At 40.9% G+C, this 21,722-nt stretch overlaps 1 protein-coding gene across 1 annotated transcript; it reads right to left on the bottom strand.

The window, feature by feature from the left end:
- Nucleotides 1-16,208: 16,208 nt before the first annotated feature.
- Nucleotides 16,209-17,031, bottom strand: LOC135101517 (uncharacterized). The gene is made up of 2 exons (XM_064005594.1): nt 16,956-17,031; nt 16,209-16,801 (listed from the first exon to the last, which is right to left on the bottom strand). Exons 1-2 carry the CDS (start codon nt 16,993-16,995, stop codon nt 16,296-16,298), a joined length of 546 nt encoding a protein of 181 aa, XP_063861664.1. The 5' UTR covers nt 16,996-17,031; the 3' UTR covers nt 16,209-16,295.
- Between the last annotated feature and the right edge of the window lie 4,691 nt (nt 17,032-21,722).

Genomic DNA, 21,722 nt, shown 5'->3' with positions numbered 1-21,722 from the left:
CGGCATCAGCTTCCCGTCCCAGTGGACTACCAAGGGGCCTTCTACTCGCAGCTTCTCCTTGAGGGCGGAGGCCAGTTGCTCGCGGTGACGACGGCGCTGGCTTTGGATCGATGTCCTGTTGATGTTGTACTCAACTGTGTCGTGCCCCAGGGCACGCGCTGTCTCGGTGAGGACGAACACTGCGCCACGGTCGCTCACCTTGACGCGATCCAAAGAGGCCGCCACGTCCGGGGTGACGATGTTGAGGTTCGCTCGAGGCCGTTTGGGTGGGACTGGGGAGATACCAAGTGTGGGGCTTCCTTCGGCGCTGGTGCTAGAGGAGGTTGAGGACGAATCCTCCAACTGGACTCTTGCCGCGGACGTCGACGCCTCCTCCTCCGCGCGTCGCTTCCTCACCTCCTGTGTCGCTTGCCGCTGTGACGATCGCTGTTCTTGGGCAGCTAGTGCTGTGTCCACCCCTCCCATGCGTCCCCGGCGTCCTGGTTCACGTTGAGCGAGAAGAAAAGCTTTGTCCTCCTCGTTTGTCATTGTCTCTAAAGCGCCGGCCTTCGCGACGTCGAAGAGATTCGCCAGGCGCTCCTTGAACTCCTCCTCCCTCTTCACTTGTGTTCCTGTTGTCCGTGCCTTGTTCTTGCGTACAAGGGTGTACTCCTTGTACAAGGTCTGGATGTTCTTGACGACGGTGTCAATCCGCTGCATGGGAATTCTAGCCTTAGCCCACAGCGCCTCAACAATTTTCGAGACCTTCCGGGACGCGTCCACCACCGTCATCTTCTCTACGTCCAACTTGTAGGTCAGGAGGCCCAGAACTTCTCCAGAGGATGGAAGTTGGGCTCCAGATATCTCGTTTATGGGGGCACACAGATAACGTCGCTTAGAAGCCATCTTAGCCTGAAAATGAGAAAGGATTGACAACAGTTAGTAACGCACTCCAGAAACATGCAAACACGTTGAAAAAGTACTGCCAAGCACTAGACAAATCCTAGACAGAGGAAAAGGAGCACTAGACGAGAGTTGCCACACACAGTCCTTGGTCCATAGTCCACCAACGAGAGCATCTGAGAATAGAGCCGCGGCATTTGTCACCGACAAAGCCCCTGTATCGTTGAACGTGAAAATGATCTTATATAGTAAAACTTCAAGGTCGTTGAGCACCGGGTAAATATTATTCGATTTTAAAAAAAAATTACTCGCGTGGTTTTCTCATAGAGTGGAACAAGAATCCGGGTTTGGAGACTGGATTTTCAAACTTTCGAAAATAAGGGCCACCCTAATATATATATATATATATATATATATATATATATATATATATATATATATATATATATATATATATATATATATATATACACACACACACACACACACATATATATATATATATATATATATATATATATATATATATATATATATATATATATATATATATATATATATACACATGTATGCCACATACTTTTTTTCGAATCTTTAGGCACCACTCTTTCCTGTAATGAAGTTATAATGAGTTTGTAAACCTTGTGTGCAAAGTTGATCTCTGCACACCCAATTAGATACTCTATCAGGTCCCTGCGCCTTCCTCACATCCAAGTCTTCCATCATTATTCTTACTTCATCCACTGTTACTTCAATCTCACTCAGTTCTTCTGCTCTCATATCTGCTATCACCAGTCTATCAACTGTAATAATAATAATAATAATAATAATAATATCAGGTTTATTTATCAAGAGGCAGCAGACAATACAGTGATAGTTGCTGAAGGGGTCTTGATTTACATGGAAATAAAGTTAAAAACAATACATATATACTAGGCTAAAATATTTAAACTATTAAAATCAACTTAAAGTAAAAAGTTTACCAGAGTAAAACACTTTAGAGAAAGAATATAGTGTCCATGTATTTTTGTGCCAGTTATGTCTACTTGTTGGCCAGGCGAGTCACACAGGGGATGGTGGAGTTCCTGTACCTTTCTGTGCGGCACCTGACAGGCGGTAACCTGGCACTGTGCCTGGTCTGATACCGTGATGGTGCTCGCTGGGGGAGAAGCTGCAAGTGGTCATTTTCTTTCATTTTCTCCCCAAAACTGAGGGTAAGCTGACCTCTCCTGTCCTCCAGGGAAGGCTGGCCGAACGTGGTAAGCGTGGCTGTGTAGCTGTTGTAGCTGCCTCCGAGGATGACACGACACACCCGCTTCTGCACACGTTCCAAGGTGGTTCGTTGTGCGGTTGTAAGGCCGGGATGCCACACCGGGCACGCGTACTCCAGCACGGGTCGTATGCGCTGGCAGTATAGCTGCACTAGTTGTTGCTGTGTTGCTCCAAACGATCTCGCTTTGAATAGCATGAAGAATAGCTTGGAAGCCTTCTTGACGATGTGGTCGACGTGGTCCTGCCAGGTCAAGTTGGAGTTCATGACTAGTCCGACTACTTGACGCAGGGGATGGGGTTGGCGTCGGGATGCACATCTGGAAATGCCACACCCTGCCGCAAGAAGTTGATATTTATCAGTTGACATTTATTTGGGTTGGGTATTAAGATAAATACAGATACAAAATACAGATGTGGAACACACGTGTTTGGGGTCTTAAGGAGGCCTGTCACCAAGCAACACCTGCATCTCTATTGTAGTGGTCCGATCTTTCCCTCTTCAGTGAAGACACTATGAAAGTAGTTATTCTAATCCTCTGGAATTTCTGCCTCTTCTTCCTCACCATACACACCATTTATTTCAATTAGTTTTAACTTCTTATTCTTCATTTTACCATTCACATATCTACATAATATCCTTGGTTCATCCTTTCATATGTCCACAGCATCTTTTTCATGATTATTTATTCTCTCCTTACCTTTGAGCATTTATTTCTCTCCCTTTTATTTATTTTTTTTTCACATGCCTCATTTGTTTTCCTTTTCTTCCATTTGATCCAGGCCAGATTTCTCTTCCTCCTTGCTTCTTCACATCGTTTATTAAACCATTCCTGCTTCTTAATGTGTGTGTGTGTGTGTGTGTGTTTGTGTGTGTGTGTTAGCCCAGTTAAGTCTTTTACGTTTTTTTTTTTTTGTATAATTACATAGCAAGTTTTACATCTTACTAAGTCGTAACTCTTGATGGGGGGGGGGGGGCGGAGTAGAAAAAATGACAAGGACGGGTGACTGTCATGGGATATATGAATAGCCATATAGGGACCTAGGTGAGCAGGTAAATAGAAATGGTGCCTTACTGCTAAACTTTATTTTGGATAATGAACTAGAAAACTGAACGTAACAGTAAGAGATGGTAGGATTGTCAAGGGAAGGGGGTTGGTTTCTGATTGATTAAGGTTTGAAGTTTGTAGCTGCCCGAAGACAGCTAAAGTACAGATAAATACAGATACAAAATATAGATGTGGAACACACGTGTTTGGGGTCTTAAGGAGGCCTGTCACCAAGCAACACCTGCATCTCTATTGTAGTGGTCCGATCTTTCCTGGAGTAGTCACACCCAAACGTGGTAGCGGTACAAAGGGATCTGTCCCTCCGGGGCGGGTTTCGTCTCTGCTGGCCCTCGTTGCCTCACGCCTGCCCATCTTACCCTTAGGTCAGTGATAGTTCACCCATAAACATGAGCCTCACTGAAGACTGGGCACAATCTCCCCTCTTCTGAGGCCGTTGGGCCAGATATGCGACACCGGTTGACCTATTCCTCTACAGAGATCCTTCTGTCTTACCTACTCTATGCGCCATGTCATCAACTTTACCACGTAAACACAACCCTCACTACCTCTCTACAACTAAGCTCTCCACAGCTAGTTCCTCTCACACAACTTCACTACTGCAATTAACTACTGTAATGAATTCAGTTTCCTTAATCTCTATTCTAATTAACTCTGTTTCCTTAGTGTTATACATGCCTCATATTAGTCTCTCACCACCAGCCTCACAGGACCTTTTGAGGCGACACTGCTGGCGGTTATGCTCCCCTCATTTACTTAATTTTCATAGCACCAGAACTTAATATACTAGTTCACTTTAACCCTCATAACACAGAACATTTAGCATACGCTTGCTCAACAACAACTTTCTCCCGCTCGGCGGTCTTTCACCCGCTCGGCAGTAATAAAGTTAATTGAAGATCTTTGGTTCTTTGGTTGTTTCCTTTTGATTAATATTACTTTTAAGTTGAAGTTGAAGTTTGATGGTAATGTTAATGTTCTGTTAAAAAAAAAAAAAGGTAGCTGCCACCTGCCATGGGTTTGTGCCTAATATTTTTAACTTGGTGCAGTGGCGGCTCGTGACTGTTACTGATGGGGGGACTGTCTCACATTCAGACAAATAAAATCTTAAATGCTTTTATTGTTATTGTTTAACATACCATTGATTGATAGATTATAAAGATAGAGTGATAATTATTTAATTCTTTAGGTCTTATCCTAACAGTAAATGCTTGATTTCCTTAGTGCTGGCTTAGGCTATTTGAAAAGGAAGTCCATTCTCCTGGTCCTGTTTTGTGCAAACAGATCAATAACTTTTTCTTAACTTCTTAACTTCACATCCACAGAGCCATGTTTTCCTTCGGTACCAATCACAATTAAAACTGCGAATATACTTCTTGTTGTGGCTTACTCCTTCTTGCACTATTTTAATGTCTGGTAATGGGCGATTGTTTTAATTGCTACCTTCTCTTGAAGTGTTAACTGTGAAAAATTGAGTTCTTTCAATGCAGAAACCGTCTTTGCTTCTTGTGCCATTTTGCAAAGTACTGCTAAGCCTACTTGGGAAAAGAAAAAATACTATCTTATACGATGTTTCTGTGATTTTACACCATCTATGATAATCAAGATTGAGCACAAGCCATCACTGATCAATAATGTTTTAAAATCATCCCTGACAAATTGAAAAACACGATCGAAAACAAGACCGACGCAAGAACACTCACCTAGCAACAACAACGGCCGAGACAAGACTGCGCTGGACGCAGTCCACACTCGCCATTCGGCCCGGGAAGCCTCCTCCCCCATTTCTCCCCCCTTTCCTATCATTAAATAGTAAATAATTTCCGTACTTCCTCATTGTTTTGCAGTATTTTTTTTTTTCACATAAACATATGAGAATTGGTGTTTTCATGTGAATGATAGTCAAACATAAATAAATTAACATTATTTTCGTGAATCCTAGAAATCCACTGGGGGGGGCTGCAGTCTCGCAGTCCCTATTGACGAGTCGCCATTGACTTGGTGTGGATAATCCTTACATAGGACAAAATGCACGGCACTCGTAAACAAAGTGTTAGCACCGTGTATGCTGAAGGAACTGTGTTGTGACATTGGCAAAAGTGAATATTCATTGATAATAGACGAAAGTACTGACAATACTATGAAGAAAAAGCTGTGTATTGTTGTTCGGTACCCAAGTTACGAACAGAAAAGAATCATAACATCATTCTTGGGACTTGTTGAACTCGATAGAAGCACTGCTGAGGGTGTTACAGCATCTTTGCTTGAGTTCCTGAAAAAAAAGTAAATCTAGACATAAAAAAGTGTATTGGTTTGGCAACTGATGGCTGTAACACAATGTCCGGAGCACACAACTCCGTAATCTCACGATTACGTGAAATAAATCCGGAGGTTACACACATCACGTGCATTTGCCACTCGTTAAAGTTATGCATGTCGTATGCCATGAAAAAACTACCTTCCCACCTTGAGTTCATAGTATCGCAGACATACAAGTATTTTTCGAATAGCTCTCTCCGACAGCAGAAATATGCAGAACTGTACGCTACCATCAATGTGGGAGAACAGCCCCTCAAGATGTTGCAGCTGTCTGACACAAGGTGGCTTGCTATTGCTCCGTGTGTGACAAGAATTCTGCAACAGTATGACGAGCTGAAACTCCATTTTGAGGTAAGTCTATTAGATCATTATCTATATCCTTATGAGAGAATCATGTGATAATGTTTTTCTTTTCATTGCTGACATGCATACTTGCTTAATTTTCCCCATTCCTGCTTATTCGGTTGCCTGAGAGAGAGAGAGAGAGAGAGAGAGAGAGAGAGAGAGAGAGAGAGAGAGAGATTTAATACTGATATTTATATACTATAGCGTAAATCATATTTTCAGATTTCCAAGGATGAAGAGCATAATTCGCTCGTTTGCGACAACGTCGTCATAACTCAAAAATAGCAATTTTTCACGAGAGCCATTTTAAAGAATGAAAACACTCTCAATATTGTGAATAGTCCCAAAAGACCATAGCTGGAACATTTTTTGAAACATCAAATAGTCCTTTAAAGTTTATAGAAATTGAAATAATTATATCTTCACTAATCAAACCTTTATTTAAACTTTTATAATGCTTTTTTTAATATGACGTTCTTCATAAAAAAATACTAGACCTCTCATGTACTATTTTGTTTTGTGCCATTATTGAAAAGAAAATAATCACCAATATGTTACTTAATTATGTATTGTTCATTGCTTATGACTTTGACAAGATTGATGATAATACATTTTCTTATTATGAAAATGATAGATACTTCCTAATAAATGAAAGATACTGACTAACACAAAAAGATATTAAAAAAAACATTGTTATGAACATAATAGATTCCTCCTAATTATATATTTTATATATATATATATATATATATATATATATATATATATATATATATATATATATATATATATATATATATATATATATATCCTCATGAACATAATAGATTCTTCCTAATTATCATTTTTTTCAAATAAAAAAATCCTTATGAACCTAATAGATTCTTCCTAATTATAATTTCTTTCAAATATGCCTAAGGAATTAGACAACTCAAAAATTTTCAAATAAATGAAAGATGGACTGTATAATAAAAAAAAAAACATTATAAAATAAACATCTATTTAATATTCCATTCAAATAATATGTACCTAATGAATTAGCATACAACAAAACTTAATATCGTAATAGGCATACTAAATTTGTATTTTAACTCATTTCATTAAGATTGATTTCATTTACAGGTCTTCATAAAATTTATGATGGCATCGTGGAATCAGATTTTTATTACAAAGGTCCATCAAGTCTTTTTTCTTGTTAGCAGGCAATGTAAGTTTGCTGGAGTAACATGGCAATAAGTCATTAATGGAGGTGGCTTTATTTGAGTTTTTCAAAATTTTAAGCTCCTTATAGTCTGAACCATAGGAATGTTTACAAAAAACTGACAGTGGTGACTGCTTTTCAAATTTCATTACTTTAACATCAGAGAGTTGAAGAGTCTTGCAATTGATAGGTCCCATTTCAGTAGCTAGAGACTTGATGTTCAAGAAATCTTTGTAACAAAGCTCTTTTACTACGAAAGGCTGTCCTTTCTTTCTAGCAGTTCGAATTGCCGTTACGTAAGTTTCCGGCACATAAATGGGTCCACTTTTTTAAATTCTCTTTACTTCTCTTTCAATTAGGGAATGGGCAGAGTCACCCTCATTTTGGGTATGCCCTTTTATTAGCAACTTGTGTGTTATTGAAGTTATATTTGGTAAGTTGTTTACTGCATAAAGGTAAAGTGCCATCATGAACTTATTTTTCTGTTGGCCAGAACAGTTATCTGAGTAAAAAATTATGTCAGTTTCTCCTGCCTCACACAAGGTTTTAATCTGAAAATTTTACTTTATTTTGCATTTTTAAAAAAGTTGGATCTTTAAACTTCAAAGCCTTACTCCTCCGAAAGTTTTGATTGTTAAAATAGTTTTCATCAAAATTGGCTCATTAATAAAAAAAAAATAGGCTTACCTCCCACCTTAAAGCAAATTATATAGAAATATAATCAAGGTTATGATAGTATATACCTGTACTATTTTCCTCAGGGTTTTCTTCACTGTTTTCCTTAGCCTTTAATGCTAATTCTAGCATAAGTTTTCCTCTACATGACATGGTACCTATTTAATCTGAAAAAAATATGATATTTATGAATACAATGTTTTGTTGCAACAATGTCACCAATGTAAATAATACACTAACTTTTTTAAGTTTTTCGCAAGATTTTCAAATAACAATGACATAATTTAAGTTAAACAAAAATGTGCTGCTGTAATACGAGGTAATGTTTGTAACAATACTGTCATAACTCAAATACAACACCTATTATTCACAAGGTTTTTTTTCCAATAATGACACATTTTGAATTAGGACGTAAAACATAGATCTGTTTGTTTTTACCAATAATGACACATTTTGAATAATGACGTAAAACATAGAGCTCTATGTTCGCAGACAAAACGTATTACATCAAAATAACACATTATTGCATGAAACATAATTCATAAGTTCAGTACTTACATTTTGTACTAACATAGTTCTAAATCAAAATATGACACTCTAAATGACAGCGTGAGTGTAGTTACCCCAACGATGGTCACAGCACAACTGACATGTAACGGTCTTCACGCAAAGAAGTTGGTACATATTATGTTATGTTGTTATGACATTTAGCGCCTCTAGCGGTCAATTTTTTAACTACAATTATGAAACTTTTGCCAAAAAATCTGCGTTTCAAGATGAATATGTCTATATGGATAACTCGAAAATCCATTTTTTTTAGTTATGACGTTGTTGTCGCAAACGAGCGAATTACGCTGCTGAGTTGCTGCATCAGATGTACTCAGATCCAGCCAACAAGGCGTTCTTGGCTTTTCTACAGCCTGTCGTGTCCCACGTTAACAGGGTCAACAAACTGTTTGAAGCTGACCAGTGTGATGCCAGCAAGCTTCTTGCTGATTTGATGTCGCTTTATCAGTCCATATTGAACCGAGTCATGATGCCGCGGACCTTTCCTACATGGTAAACTGTGACAAATTTTGATGTAAGTAAAAATTGTTGTAATAATTGTGTTGATTTGCATGAAAAAGTATTATTATTATTATGATTATCATTGTTATTATTATTATTATTATTATTATTATTATTATTATTATTATTATTATTATTGTTATTATTGCAATCATTATCATTATTATTATATATATTTTTTATTTTATTATTATTAAAATTATTACTTTATTATCATTATTAATATTATTGTTATTATTATTATTATTATTATTATTATTATTATTATTATTATTATTATTATTATTATTATTATTATTATTTTACTGCTAGTACTACTACTACTACTACTACTATTCTTATTCTTCTTCTTCTTATTATTATTATTAGTAGTAGTAGTAGTAGTAGAAGTAGTAGTAGTAGTAGTAGTATCACTGTTATTGCTATTATTATTATTATTATTATTATTATTATTATTATTATTATTATTATCATTATTATTATTATTATTATTATTATTATTATTATTATTATTATTATTATTATTATTATTATTGTCTCTATTATCACCAAAGCTAGATTATTTCTCTTGTTAACTTTAACACTGATCGTCCTTTACCAGGTGCGCGATGAACGGAACCACCTGCCGTTGCAAGCTGTAGACATGGGTGTCCAGTTCAACCTTGAAGTGAGGCGCAGCAGGTTGGATCCCGGGATCGTAAACACCATCAAGACACACGGACGTGACTTCTTGATGCATCTTCTAAAAGAGTTACAACAGAGGCTCCCTTCAAACATTGAAATACTGCAGAGCCTGGATGCCTTGACGCCAGAAACTGTTCTTGGAATAAGGAAGCCAAGGTTGAACGAGCTCTCGTTCCTTTCCAAGTACACTGGCGATCTTGGGCAGCTGGATGAACAGTGGCAGCGCATTGGGACTGTCGCCTGGCCCAAAGATACTCATGGTGACACAGAAAAATTCTGGCTTGCAGTTCACGACCATAAGGACGCCTCAGGGGAAAATGATTTTCGAGATCTTGGGAGATTTGCTTTGTCACTACTGGCTCTCCCAGTCAGTAATGCCTCGGTAGAAAGAGTATTTTCCCAAATGAATATAGTAAAAAATAAGTTAAGAAACAGAATGCAACATGTAAGTTTAGAGAGTACATTACATGTACGCTCATATATGCACAGACAAGGCATATGCTGTAACAAGTTTCTTCCTACAGAGGAAATGCTGTCATTATGTACACAAGATATATACTTCACAAGTGCTAATAATCATGATGATGACTATATTGATATAGACTAACTGTTGAATAAGATATCACTGTGCATATATATATATATATATATATATATATATATATATATATATATATATATATATATATATATATATATATATATATATATATATATATATATAATCGTTATTATTGCTGTTACTACTACTACTACTACTACTACTACTACTACTACTACTACTACTACTACTACTACTACTACCACAACAACAACAGTTACTACTACTACTACTACTATCACTATTATTATTATTATTATTATTATTATTATTATTATTAGCCTATTATTATTATTATTATTATTATTATTATTATTATTATTATTATTATTATTATCATTATCATTATTATTATTATAGGTTTAAATAAAGTATGTCTCGTTTTCTACCTTTCTCGTTTTTAACACAACATGTATATTATTCATAAAATATTGGGCTCTTTTTGGGCTCTTTTGGAGGGTGGAGTCCGCGGGTTTTGGGCTCTTTTTGGAGTAAAAGTGCGCGGGAATACTGCCGCAGACCTGGCAACCCTGGTGGTTCTTACCAGGATTTCTTACCAAGATGAGCTCCTCTAGAAGGAAGCTCGAAACATGCCAACACGCCACAGTCTAATGAAATATATGTAATGATGACAAACATGTATCTAATGTAAAACATTGTAGAATGTGTGTTATAAGCATTTAGTGAATTATCAATAATATGCAGTTAATATTCATATTGTCTATCCCCCAAATAAGCAGCAAGTAATCTTTTAAACAGTGGTAATGTGGGAGCCAGCACAACCTCAGAAGGCAAGGAATTCTAATGGCTAATAACTCTGAGAAAAATCTTTAGCACAAGTCAGTATGTATATGAGGATCAAATATTTTGAGAAAGTGGCCCCATGTCCTGACATCTGCCAGTGGTATAAAGATATCAGAGTCACAGAGATAGGTGCTAATCTATTAAATATTTCAAAACCTTGATCAGATCAGCTCTTAGTATTCTACCCAGCACTGAATACAGATCCAGAGTAGAAAGACGAGCACTATAATCCATGTTATGAAATCCAGAAATTTGCTTGGACCAACGACATTGAACCCCTCCAGGAGTGAGAAGTCTCCTTCATAAAATGTATGCCAGACCACCGAACATAAATGAGGAGTCCCAGTTGACTGTGCCCTTCAGAAGATTAGAGGCGATACCGGAAGTCTTATTGAAAGTTCTGCAAATGTGTTGGTGAAATTTCAAGGTGTTATCAATTAGCATTCCCAAATCTGATGCTGAATCTACAAAATGAATTGGATGGCCATTCATATAGTAAACGGGTCTTGGATGGGATGAGGTGCTACGACAAAACCTAATAGAAACAGTTTTGTCAGTATTTATCTTGAGTCCTCATGATTCAGCTCTGGATACAAGATCTATGTCTTCCTGCATGTAGGACAAGTTATGTAGAGTGTAAGAGGTAGAAATGTCTGTCTTTAGGTAAATTTTCAAGTCATTGGCAAAAAATTTATACTTGAAAGAGAAGTCAGAAGCAATAAAGTTAATGTAGATAAGGAATAAGGTAGGATCCAGGACAGACCACTGGGGGATGTCACTACTCACACTGACCGGAGAACTTTCTTCACAACTGACCACCACTTTCAATGTTCAACCTCTAAAGAATTCACTAATCCAAACTGAACCACCTATTCTTACTCGGGATAACTTAGAAATATGTCATGGTTAACAAGATTGAAGGCCTTAGAGAAATCAAACAGGATTAAGTCAACTATATAACCTTCATCCCCACCAAGATTTTATGTCATTATATGTTAGAAGTAGCTGCTCCTCAACCTAATGGCCGGCCCTGAAGCCAAACTGAGAAGCAGACAACAAAGTATTCTCTGCTAGATATGACTGGAAGTAGTTAACTATTATTCCCTCAAAACATGTGCATAACACTGAAATCAAACTAATCGATCTGTAGTTAAGAGAAGAATGGAAACCTTTATAAAAGTTTTGAACTACAAGAGAGGTTTTCCAGATTGACAGAAGGACTTCATCTTGCAAGGACTTTTGAAAAAGGCAAAATATAGGAGTAGTTAGTGAGTCACTGCAGTACTTAAGCAGAAAAAAGGGTGAAGATTGCCAGGTCCCATAATGGATGAGGTGTTCAGACTCTCCACGGTTTCAGCAACAGCAAATGTATCAAAATTAGCATCGTTTAGTTCCCCATCAAAAAGTTGATAAGTAGCAGGGGTACAAGGGGTGTCTGTCGAGAATACAAATGAAAAGGTCTCAGCAACTTGTTGAGCCATGTCTCTGGCAGAGGAGCTAAAGATTTTTTCAGTGATCCAGTGGTTAGACGTTCTACCTTCTTGTTTCTAATACATGAGTAGAGCAGCTTAGGCTTCGTTTTGAAACTGTTCATTAAGGAAACTTCGTATAACTTTTGAGATTCATAGGCAAAGTTTCTATATTGATAGTTTATAATTTAGGAAAATTGTCAAGGCCTCTCAGGTTACAGGGGAATTCCTTCCATGGGAAAGGCACTTGTAGTGAGTCCAAGCACTGTGCCGTCTAAAGAGCAAGCTCCTTGCAAGCAAGCTTCCCTTCCAGGGAAGTAAGGGAGTACTACTGGGTGATAATTTATGTTTAGATACCATGTGATGAATAATTTCAACAAACCTGTTATAACCCACATCAACATATTTATCAGAAAACTAATAATTAAAATCGACCTCAAGGAAGAAAAAATAGAAAATACATTCTGGAATGCACGCTGGAGACGTTCACTTCAAATAAATATGAAAATACAATAGGCAAGGGGTCACAGTTTGGTAGATGAGTACAAAGCTGGTATGGTAGCGTTTAGCCGGAGATCTATAAGGCACTACAAAATCCCATGACAAAGATTTATTTTATTTGATGTAAGTATCTATATAACAAACAAAGGTTTAGTATTATTTTTCTCTGAATAAGCAATGATATATCTAGTAGATAGTTCTGTTACCTTGAAGTTGTGGGGGCCCCTATTCTAGGAAAAATGACAATGCCCCTAATCAGTTCATGAGAAAAATTTTAAATTAATAATTTACAATTAATCTGAGTGTACCCAAAGTTTGCTTGATTTTCAGTAAATAGCATCCTAAAGTAGTGTAGGTGTTACATCTAAATTTATTGTTTATCACCGGTGTAATAACTAATACATAATCCTATAAAATTTCACCTAACAGAATCTGAATTTTAGGTTCACATCCTAAATTTTGTTTTTCCCTAAACCTAGAAATAGATAACCGGCCAGGGAATTTACATTTTCTTCTCTCTGTGGACAAACCATCCAGTTAGCGTCTCACACAAGTACCGTATTTCTTGCCATATGAGACGTACATAATAAAAAAGAAAAAAAAAATGCTCCAAAAATCACCCTACGTCTTATACTCCGATGGGTTATCGTTACCGGTACTAGAGTAACACCTAAACACCTCTATTTGACCCCAGAATGAAATAGGTACTAGAGTAACACTTAAACACCACTATTTGATCCCAGAATGAATCAGGTACTAGAGTAACACCTAAACACCACTGTTTGATCCCACAATGAAATACGTATGTTTATATATTATTAGATAATGATTACAAATTGAAATAGTACTAAAAAATTACTAGACAATGATTACGAACCAAAATAATGCTAAAACATAAAAAATCCGTAGCATCAAGATCAAGATCAGAGACTTCAACTTAGGGATAAAAGAAATAGGTCAGAGGATGAAAGTAATGTGGTATTATTTATTTATTTTTTTATGTAAGATGGACACTGGCCAAGGACAACAAAAAAAAAAAAAAAAAAAAAAATGCCCACTGAAATGCCAGCCCCATAAGAGTCCAAAAGGGTAGTCAAAAATTGATGAATATGTGTCTTGAAACCTCCCTCTTGAAGGATTTCAAGTCATAGGAAGGTGGAAATACAGAAGCAGGCAGGGAATTTACCAGAGAAAGGGATGAATGATTGAGAATACAGGTTAACTCTTGCGTTAGAGAGGTGGACAGAATAGGGGTGAGAGAAGGAAGAAAGTTTTGTGCAGTGAGGCCGCGGGAGGAGGGGGAGGCATGCTGTTAGCAAGATCAGGAGAGCAATTAGCATGAAAATAGCGGTAAAAGACAGCTAGAGATGCAACATTGTGGCGGTGAGAGAGAGGCTGAAGACAGTCAGTTAGAGAAGAGGAGAAAAACTGGCGGAGACGTCTCAGAACACCTAACTTCATAGAAGCTGTTTTAGCTAGAGATGAGATGTGAAGTTTCCAGTTCAGATTATAAGTAAAGGACAGACCGAGCATGTTCAGTGTAGAAGAGGGGGACAGTTGAGTGTCATTGAAGAAGAGGGGATAGTTGTCTGGAAGGTTGTGTCCAGTTGATAGATGGAGGAATTGAGTTTTTGAGGCATTGAACAATACCAAGTTTGCTCTGCCCCAATCAGAAATTTTAGAAAGATCAGAAGTCAAGCGTTCTGTGGCTTCCCTGCATGAAATGTTTACCTCCTGAAGGGTTGGACGTCTATGAAAAGACATGGAAAAGTGCAGGGTGGTATCATCAGCATAGGAGTGGATAGGACAAGAAGTTTGGTTTAGAAGATCATTAATGAATAATAAAAAGAGAGTGGGTGACAGGACAGAACCCTGAGGAACACCACTGTTAATAGATTTAGGAGAAGAACAGTGACCGTCAGTAATAGGGAAATTGCCATGGGGGTCGCCTATCCTAAAATGGCTTGACATCTGGGTCCCCATTTCATGGGGACCCAGATGGCAAGGCCATTTTAGGATAGGCGATCCCCATGGCAATTACCCGGTGTGGCGATCCATTTCAGGATGGAGACCCTGGCTGTAAATTAGGGGTTGGGGGGATGGGGGAGGGGGGAGAAGGGGGACACCCCTCCCCACCCCACCCATCCTTGGGGCGACTCTGAAGGCAAAGCCAGGTCCCCTAGGCGACTCTGATGGCAGGCCAAAATTGTGAATAGGGAATCCTGGCAGCAATTTTCCGTAGACTTTAGTGGCAGTCCATTTCAGGATGGAGACCGAGGCTGTAAATTAGTGGGGGTTGGGGGGAATGGGGGGTGATTCACGACGGCGGCACCAGGGGGAGGGGGACCGTGACAGCGACACTGACGGAGAGGTGGGGGCGTGTGTCCTTATCCTTTGGCGGCGATGGAATGACTAAATGAATCAATGATGGTGGGTGGAAAATAATTGAATGGAAAGGGGGGTGGGTTGACGGCTAGACGTGGAAGTCGCCCCATCACACATGCGTGGTTTAGGGGACTCTCTTGGCAAGCCATGTAGGTTGCCTTTTCACTCACGTGTTCCCTCCAACACCTCAGTACATTCCAAGGTCGTCGCCATTGGATGGTCAAGGTCGGGCGGAAGGGGAATGGGGTGGGGGAGGCCTGCACGTGTCAGGAAAGTGGCAGGCGATGCCACCAGGCCCCATGCAGCGTTACGCTACCAGGAACCATACGGGCTTTTTTTTTCTTTTTTTTTGGGGCGGGAACAGGAAGTTGAGGGCTATAGACTAGCGCGTGGACGCCATGCGCTTGTCGCCCGCACGAATCCTGGACGGTCTGGGTGGCGAGACTTGCCATCACGTGTTCCCTCCGTCATCTCAGTACACCCCACTATGGTCAAGGTCATCGCGACTGCCCCACGTGGTCCCGTTACCTGCTATCCTTTTACCTGGACGAATCGTCTGTGATGACCGGAGCGGGTGGCAGCCACCTCACACTTTCACCAACCACCAGCGGCGTGGCTGACGTAATTCTTATGACGGATGACCACCTTATTATTATTATTATTATTATAGTCGTCGCATGTTCCCTCCGTCATCTCAGTACATTCCCCTATGGTCAAGGTCGTCGCGACTACCCACGTGATCCCGTTACCTGCCCATCCTTTTACCTGGAGGAAGCATCTGTGGGTGGCCGGAGCGGGGCGGCTACCTCTTCCACTTTCACCGACCGCCAGCGGTGTGGCGGACATAATACTTATGACAGATGGTCGCCTTATTATTATTATTATTATTATTATTATTATCATTATTATTATTATTATTATTATTATTATTATTATTAGAAAGGTTATGCAGAGTCGATGGGACATTTTATTTTTATTAGGGCAAATACAGCTCATTGATTTATTAGGGCAAATACATCTCTCATTCAAAACATTTGCGAATTGAAAGCGAAGAGATCATCGTCATCGCTGTCAATGACGGGCATAGTTTTAATGACTCTAGGAATCAGCTTCTTACGAGGGGCGGGTGGAGCAATGGGGAGTTTTGGTGTGCTGACATCCTCTGGCGTGTTAGGGGGAATATTTTTGTTTTTTCTCTTTTCCTGTGACTTCTTCTTCACCTCCTGACCCTCTTTGCCACCTACTGCCGACTCATCTGACCGCCACAGCTGTGTTTCGGCAGGGGGCGAGATCAGCGACTCCTGAGGTGGGGTCATCGACTGCTGTGGTGGCTGCCGCTGTTGCGACTCCTGTTCTGATGGAGCATCAGGAGGTGGATTGACCGGCAGCGGCGACATGTCGTCATTGCTAAAGATCAATTTTTTCTTTGCAGGTTTTGACATTCTCTCCACATTGACATCCTCATGGTCAGCACAGCTTTGCTTACCCCCAACATCGCCCAGATAGATATCAAAGCAGAAAGAGATACGTTCTGTAACAGACAAAAAAAAAAAAACGATTAGAACAATGGAAAAGTTTTTATTTTTCCCTCCCCCTCCCCCTCTTCTTATTCATTGGCAAAGAACGTTAATGTAATTTACAATAGCGAAGATGCGAGATGGCATGCAAGGCAATGGTGTACTCACCCGCGATTCTCAAGATGAAATGCTTGTCAGCTTGCTCCATTCTTGGAGATGAGGCTTCGACGTCCGACTGGGTTGAGAGGCGATGGCGAAGTGACGCTTATCTTTTCCGACCCCCCAATCTACCTTATTACCACTTTACAGATGTTACGACATCTCACTCGGTTGCTGGCTGGACAAAACGTAGGCATGCAATGGGGCATTTTACGAAATATTACGTAAGCCATACGAGTAATTTTTTTGTCATTATATATGTAAGAAGTTGAAGTGGGCGCGCCTGCGAGAGGCTCACAGACTAGTCAGCGAGTCCCGCCAAAACGAGTCTTAAGGCCCTGAAGGTTTGTTGTTGTGGGAATTTTGGCGGGAGAGGGGAGCAAGAGAGAGACAGGGTGCAGAGTAGTGGTAGATTTGCCATTTGATTTGCAGGAGTTTGGTCTTGGCAGTGTGCTGTGGGACGTCAGTGAGGTGGCACCGTAGCAGATACTGTGAACTAAGGAGGCTGCAGTGAGGAACTTGCCGTCCCTGGCTGCTATGGTGTTAGTACCGCCGTGCATGGAGGAAGAGCTGCAGTACTTCAGGGTAGTGGTAGTGGCGTACCTTCAGCGCGTTGGGTCGGTGTGCGGTTGGGCCTATAGGGTGTGAGGGTCCTGGGGTTACTGGTTAGGGTGGGACTGTCAGTGGCATATAACATTTCTTGTGTTGGTGCGTGAAGTGTTTATTTCTCCTGTTTATTTGTATGTGGATTTACCCATTTTCTCATGGGATCAGGTATTTTGGAGTGCCAGCAGTGTGGCCTCTAAGAGTGTTAAGCACTCATATTTTATTTGTGTTTTCTTTATTATGTACTCATTTGTGTTTTCTTTATTATGTATTCAACCATTAAATTTTTAAATTGTGGCCCAGGTTTCTGTGAACCTAAGCAGGAGGTTTAAATTAATCAGTGGGTTCTTGTGGTGAGTGCTTGGTGAGCCTAATTAAGGTAGGTTAACTGTGCCCTAGTTTTGCACTCATTACAATTGGTAGCAGAGCGTAGTTTTATGCCCTTTTGGGGAAATTGTTTCAAACTCCTGCTTGGGTCCAGTGCTTTTGGCAAAATCCACTTAAGTGTTAGTGTGGCACTACTCCTGCACAATGGAGGATTTGTTGTGTTTGGGTGATGTTGATGGCCAAGGTGTAGCTGGGGTTAAAGTTGAGTGTAAGTAGGAGAGCAGGGAGGTGGAAGTGACCCCAGAGGTAGTTGATAACTTAATCAGTACCAATGCTCAGTTATCCCAAACAGTGGCACAACTGTGTAATAAGTTTGACCAAATGGGGCACATGCAAAACATGGTGTGGTCACGTCCTGTCCCCACTATTGGAAAATTCTCTGGAAGGGTATGGAGGGCCAGTGAGTTGGATGACTGGGTAGAGGATGCCACAGAGAAAATAAAGCAGCTGGGATTACAGGGCTCTGAGGGAGTGTCATACCTGTGTGGGTTCTTGGAAGGCCCAGCCCGTCGAAGGGTCCGCAACAGTACTGTGAAGACTGTGTCTGACCTTTTTGATTGTTTGAGGTCTGCTTTTGGACCAGAACTGAATTATACAGACTTAGAAAAACAGCTGCATGCTCGGGTTCAACAGCCGGGTGAAGGAGTGTGGGAATTTGCTGATTCTCTGGGTGTTATTGTGGATAAAATGTACAAAGTGAGAGACAAGGGAGATAAAGAACAGCAATGGCTGCTAACTACATGGTTCTGTAGGAATTTGAGAGACAGAAAAGTAGGAGTGAAGTTGGGAAAATGGTGGGAAAAGCACCAGCCTGTGAAGTGGGAGGACATGGTTCAGCGAGCAGCAGACCAAGTGAGTGAGGCTGAGCGGATTGTGAAGGAAGAAGCAGAGTTAGTGAGTGGGAAAAAGCCAGAGAGAGTTGTGAGGAGTACCCTTTCTTCACCATCTTGCTCCTTGTGTGGACAACATGGACACTTGGGATATCAGTGTGAACGGTTCAAGGAGTTGGTGTCCAAGACAGCGGGAAACGGGAGTCCTTGAGAACAAGGGGCCAGCTCTCAAGGCCTGACGACAGGGCCCCCACTACAGCTCAGATAAGGAGTGTGACTAATGTGACCGAGGAACGGAATGATGTAAAAAGAGGGAAAGTTAAGTTGTTTGGAAAGACTCTGAGGATAGATGCGTTGGTGAATGGTATACCTGTAAGTGCTATGGCTGATTCTGGTGCTGAGGTCAGTCTGGTGACAGAGGAATGGTACAAACAGCACCTCCTCCCCAAGCAAGCTGTGATCTATGGGATGGACATTCGGATTACAGATGCAAATGGGAGGGAAATTCCCTATTTGGGTTATGTGAAGGTGAATGTGGAAATTGAGGGAAAAAGTGTTAAAGACTGTGGACTTTTTGTGAAAGGTGGTGGTGGGGAGAGTGGTGTGGTGCAGGGCACTACATTGCCAGTGTTGTTTGGGATGAATGTGATGAAGGGAGCCGTGCACCTGGGGCTAACTGAGAAGTGGGGCAGGTGTGTCCGTGCCATTGAGGCAAAATTGAGGGTGACACAACAGCCTCTGGGGTTTGCTGTAATTCAGCAGCAACAGGATTTAGTAATCCCGGCTGGTACCAGAAGAATAATGAGAGTGTTTGTGGAAAGTTTACAGGAAGTAGATGTAGATAGTGTGGTGTTGGAGCCCTTAGTGCCTGGTGAGGGCTACTGGGTGCCTGAAGGTTTGTGTATATTTCCCAGTTATACCAGAGTGGTTAAGGGTGAAGGATGGCTGTCAGTGGGTAACCTAGGACAAGCAGATGTGCAATTCAGGCCACAGTGGAAGGTAGCCAAAGTTTCTCATGGAAGGGAGGTTACTGTGGGAAGAGCTCACACACACACAGTAGCTCAGACTGCACCTCCTTCAGTGGTTAAGGAGTTCAGGGACAGACTAGGGGTGCAGGTGGATGAGAGTCAGCTTGATTCAGCACAGTTGGAGAGACTGGATGGATTGATCCATGAGTACGGAGATGTGTTTGCTGAAAACGAGCAGGATTTGGGATGTGCTACTGGAGTGGAGCATGAAATTCACCTCAATAGTGCAGTGTCCATTCGCCTTCCATACAGACATATTCCTCCCCCATGTATCACTGAGGTTAAAGCTCATGTAAAGGGACTGTTGGAACAGGGAGTGATAGAGGAGAGTGTGAGCCCATATGCAGCCCCAATAGTGATGGTGAGGAAGAAAGATGGTTCGCTGCGACTTTGTGTTGATTATCGAAGGCTGAACGAGGTGACAGTGAAAGATGCCTTCCCATTACCAAGGGTACAAGACACACTAGATGCATTAGCCGGGGCACAGTATTTTTCTTCTTTTGATTTAGCTGCAGGTTATCATCAGATTCTTGTGCGGGCAGAAGACCGGCCCAAGACTGCTTTTGTAACACCATTTGGCCATTATCAATATGTGCGCTGTCCTATGGGGTTATCCAATAGCCCAGCAACATTCCAAAGGTTTATGGAGTATGTGTTTAGCGATCAGGTTTTTGTGACTCTTTTGGTGTATCTGGATGATTTGTTGGTGTTTGCTCGGAGTGTGGATGAGCATCTGGATAGACTGGAGGGAATGTTGAAGCTTTTGAGGAAACATGGGCTGAAGTTGAAACCTTCCAAATGCCACATACTAAAGCCCCAGGTTAGGTACCTTGGATTTATCATTTCTAAGGAGGGAATTAATACAGACCCAGAGAAAATACGGGCTGTACAGGAGTGGCCAGTTCCGCGCACTGTTAGGGAGGTCAGGGCATTTGTCGCATTCTGCTCCTTTTACAGAAGGTTTGTGAAAAATTTTGCGAAGGTGGCTGCTCCGTTGCATGCTTTGATGAGTGGTGATTCTAAGGCAGCAGTGAGTGATTATTGGGGGAAGGATGAGGCCAGAGCATTTGCCTTGTTGAAAGAGAAGTTAAGTCAGGCTCCAGTGTTGAAAAGTGCAGATTACAGCAAGCAGTTCGTGGTGGAGACAGATGCTAGCTTTGAAGGACTGGGAGCAGTTTTATCTCAGGAGCATGATGGGAGGTTGCATCCGGTGGCTTTTGCAAGTAGAGGTCTCAGAAAGTCAGAGCGGAATATGAGCAATTACAGCTCTAGGAAGTTGGAGCTGTTGGCTCTGAAGTGGGCAGTGACAGAGCAGTTTAAGCACTATCTGGTGGGTGGACATTTTATAGTGCTGACGGATAATAATCCATTGGCACATTTGAACTCTGCCAAGCTTGGGGCAGTGGAGAGTAGGTGGCTGGGTGACTTGGGAAGGTTTGATTTTGAGGTGAAATACCGGCCAGGGAAGGAGAATGGTAACGCGGATGGATTGTCGAGGAGGCCCCAGGAATTGATTGAGGGAGGGGAGGAAGAGAAGGAGATATGGGAAACCAGTCCTAACACCTCGGTGAAAGGGGTGGCTGTGATGCAGGTATGGCGTGGTGCCAGTAAGGAGCAGCTTAGGGATATGCAACAGTCTTGTCCAGTTGTAGGGAAGTTGTGGAGACAAATGATTGGTAGAGTGAGGCCAGCAGAACTAAGGCAGTTGCTACAAGTAGAGGAGTTTAGGCAATGGTGGAGAGTGAGAGGGTCCCTCATTATGAGGCATGGGGTGATCTACTGGCGTGGAAGGGAGACAGATTCTAGGAAGTGGAAAGTGGTGTTGCCAGTGAATCAGAGACAAGAAGTGCTTAAAGCCGCTCATGATCAGTGGGGTCATCAAGGGGTTGCTAGAACAACGTCACTAGTGAAGGATAGGTTTGCTT

Source organism: Scylla paramamosain, chromosome 6 (genome assembly GCF_035594125.1).
Source record: "Scylla paramamosain isolate STU-SP2022 chromosome 6, ASM3559412v1, whole genome shotgun sequence".
NCBI classification, from domain to species: Eukaryota; Metazoa; Arthropoda; class Malacostraca; order Decapoda; family Portunidae; genus Scylla; species Scylla paramamosain.
This window is presented reverse-complemented; position numbering and strand designations above follow the sequence as displayed.

Coding starts and splice junctions, on each gene's coding strand:
- LOC135101517 (XM_064005594.1), bottom strand. CDS start 16,995: ATGGAGCAAGCTGACAAGCATTTCATCTTGAGAATCGCGG. Junction 16,802..16,955: donor TTTCATCTTGAGAATCGCGG/GTGAGTACACCA, acceptor TGTCTGTTACAG/AACGTATCTCTTTCTGCTTT.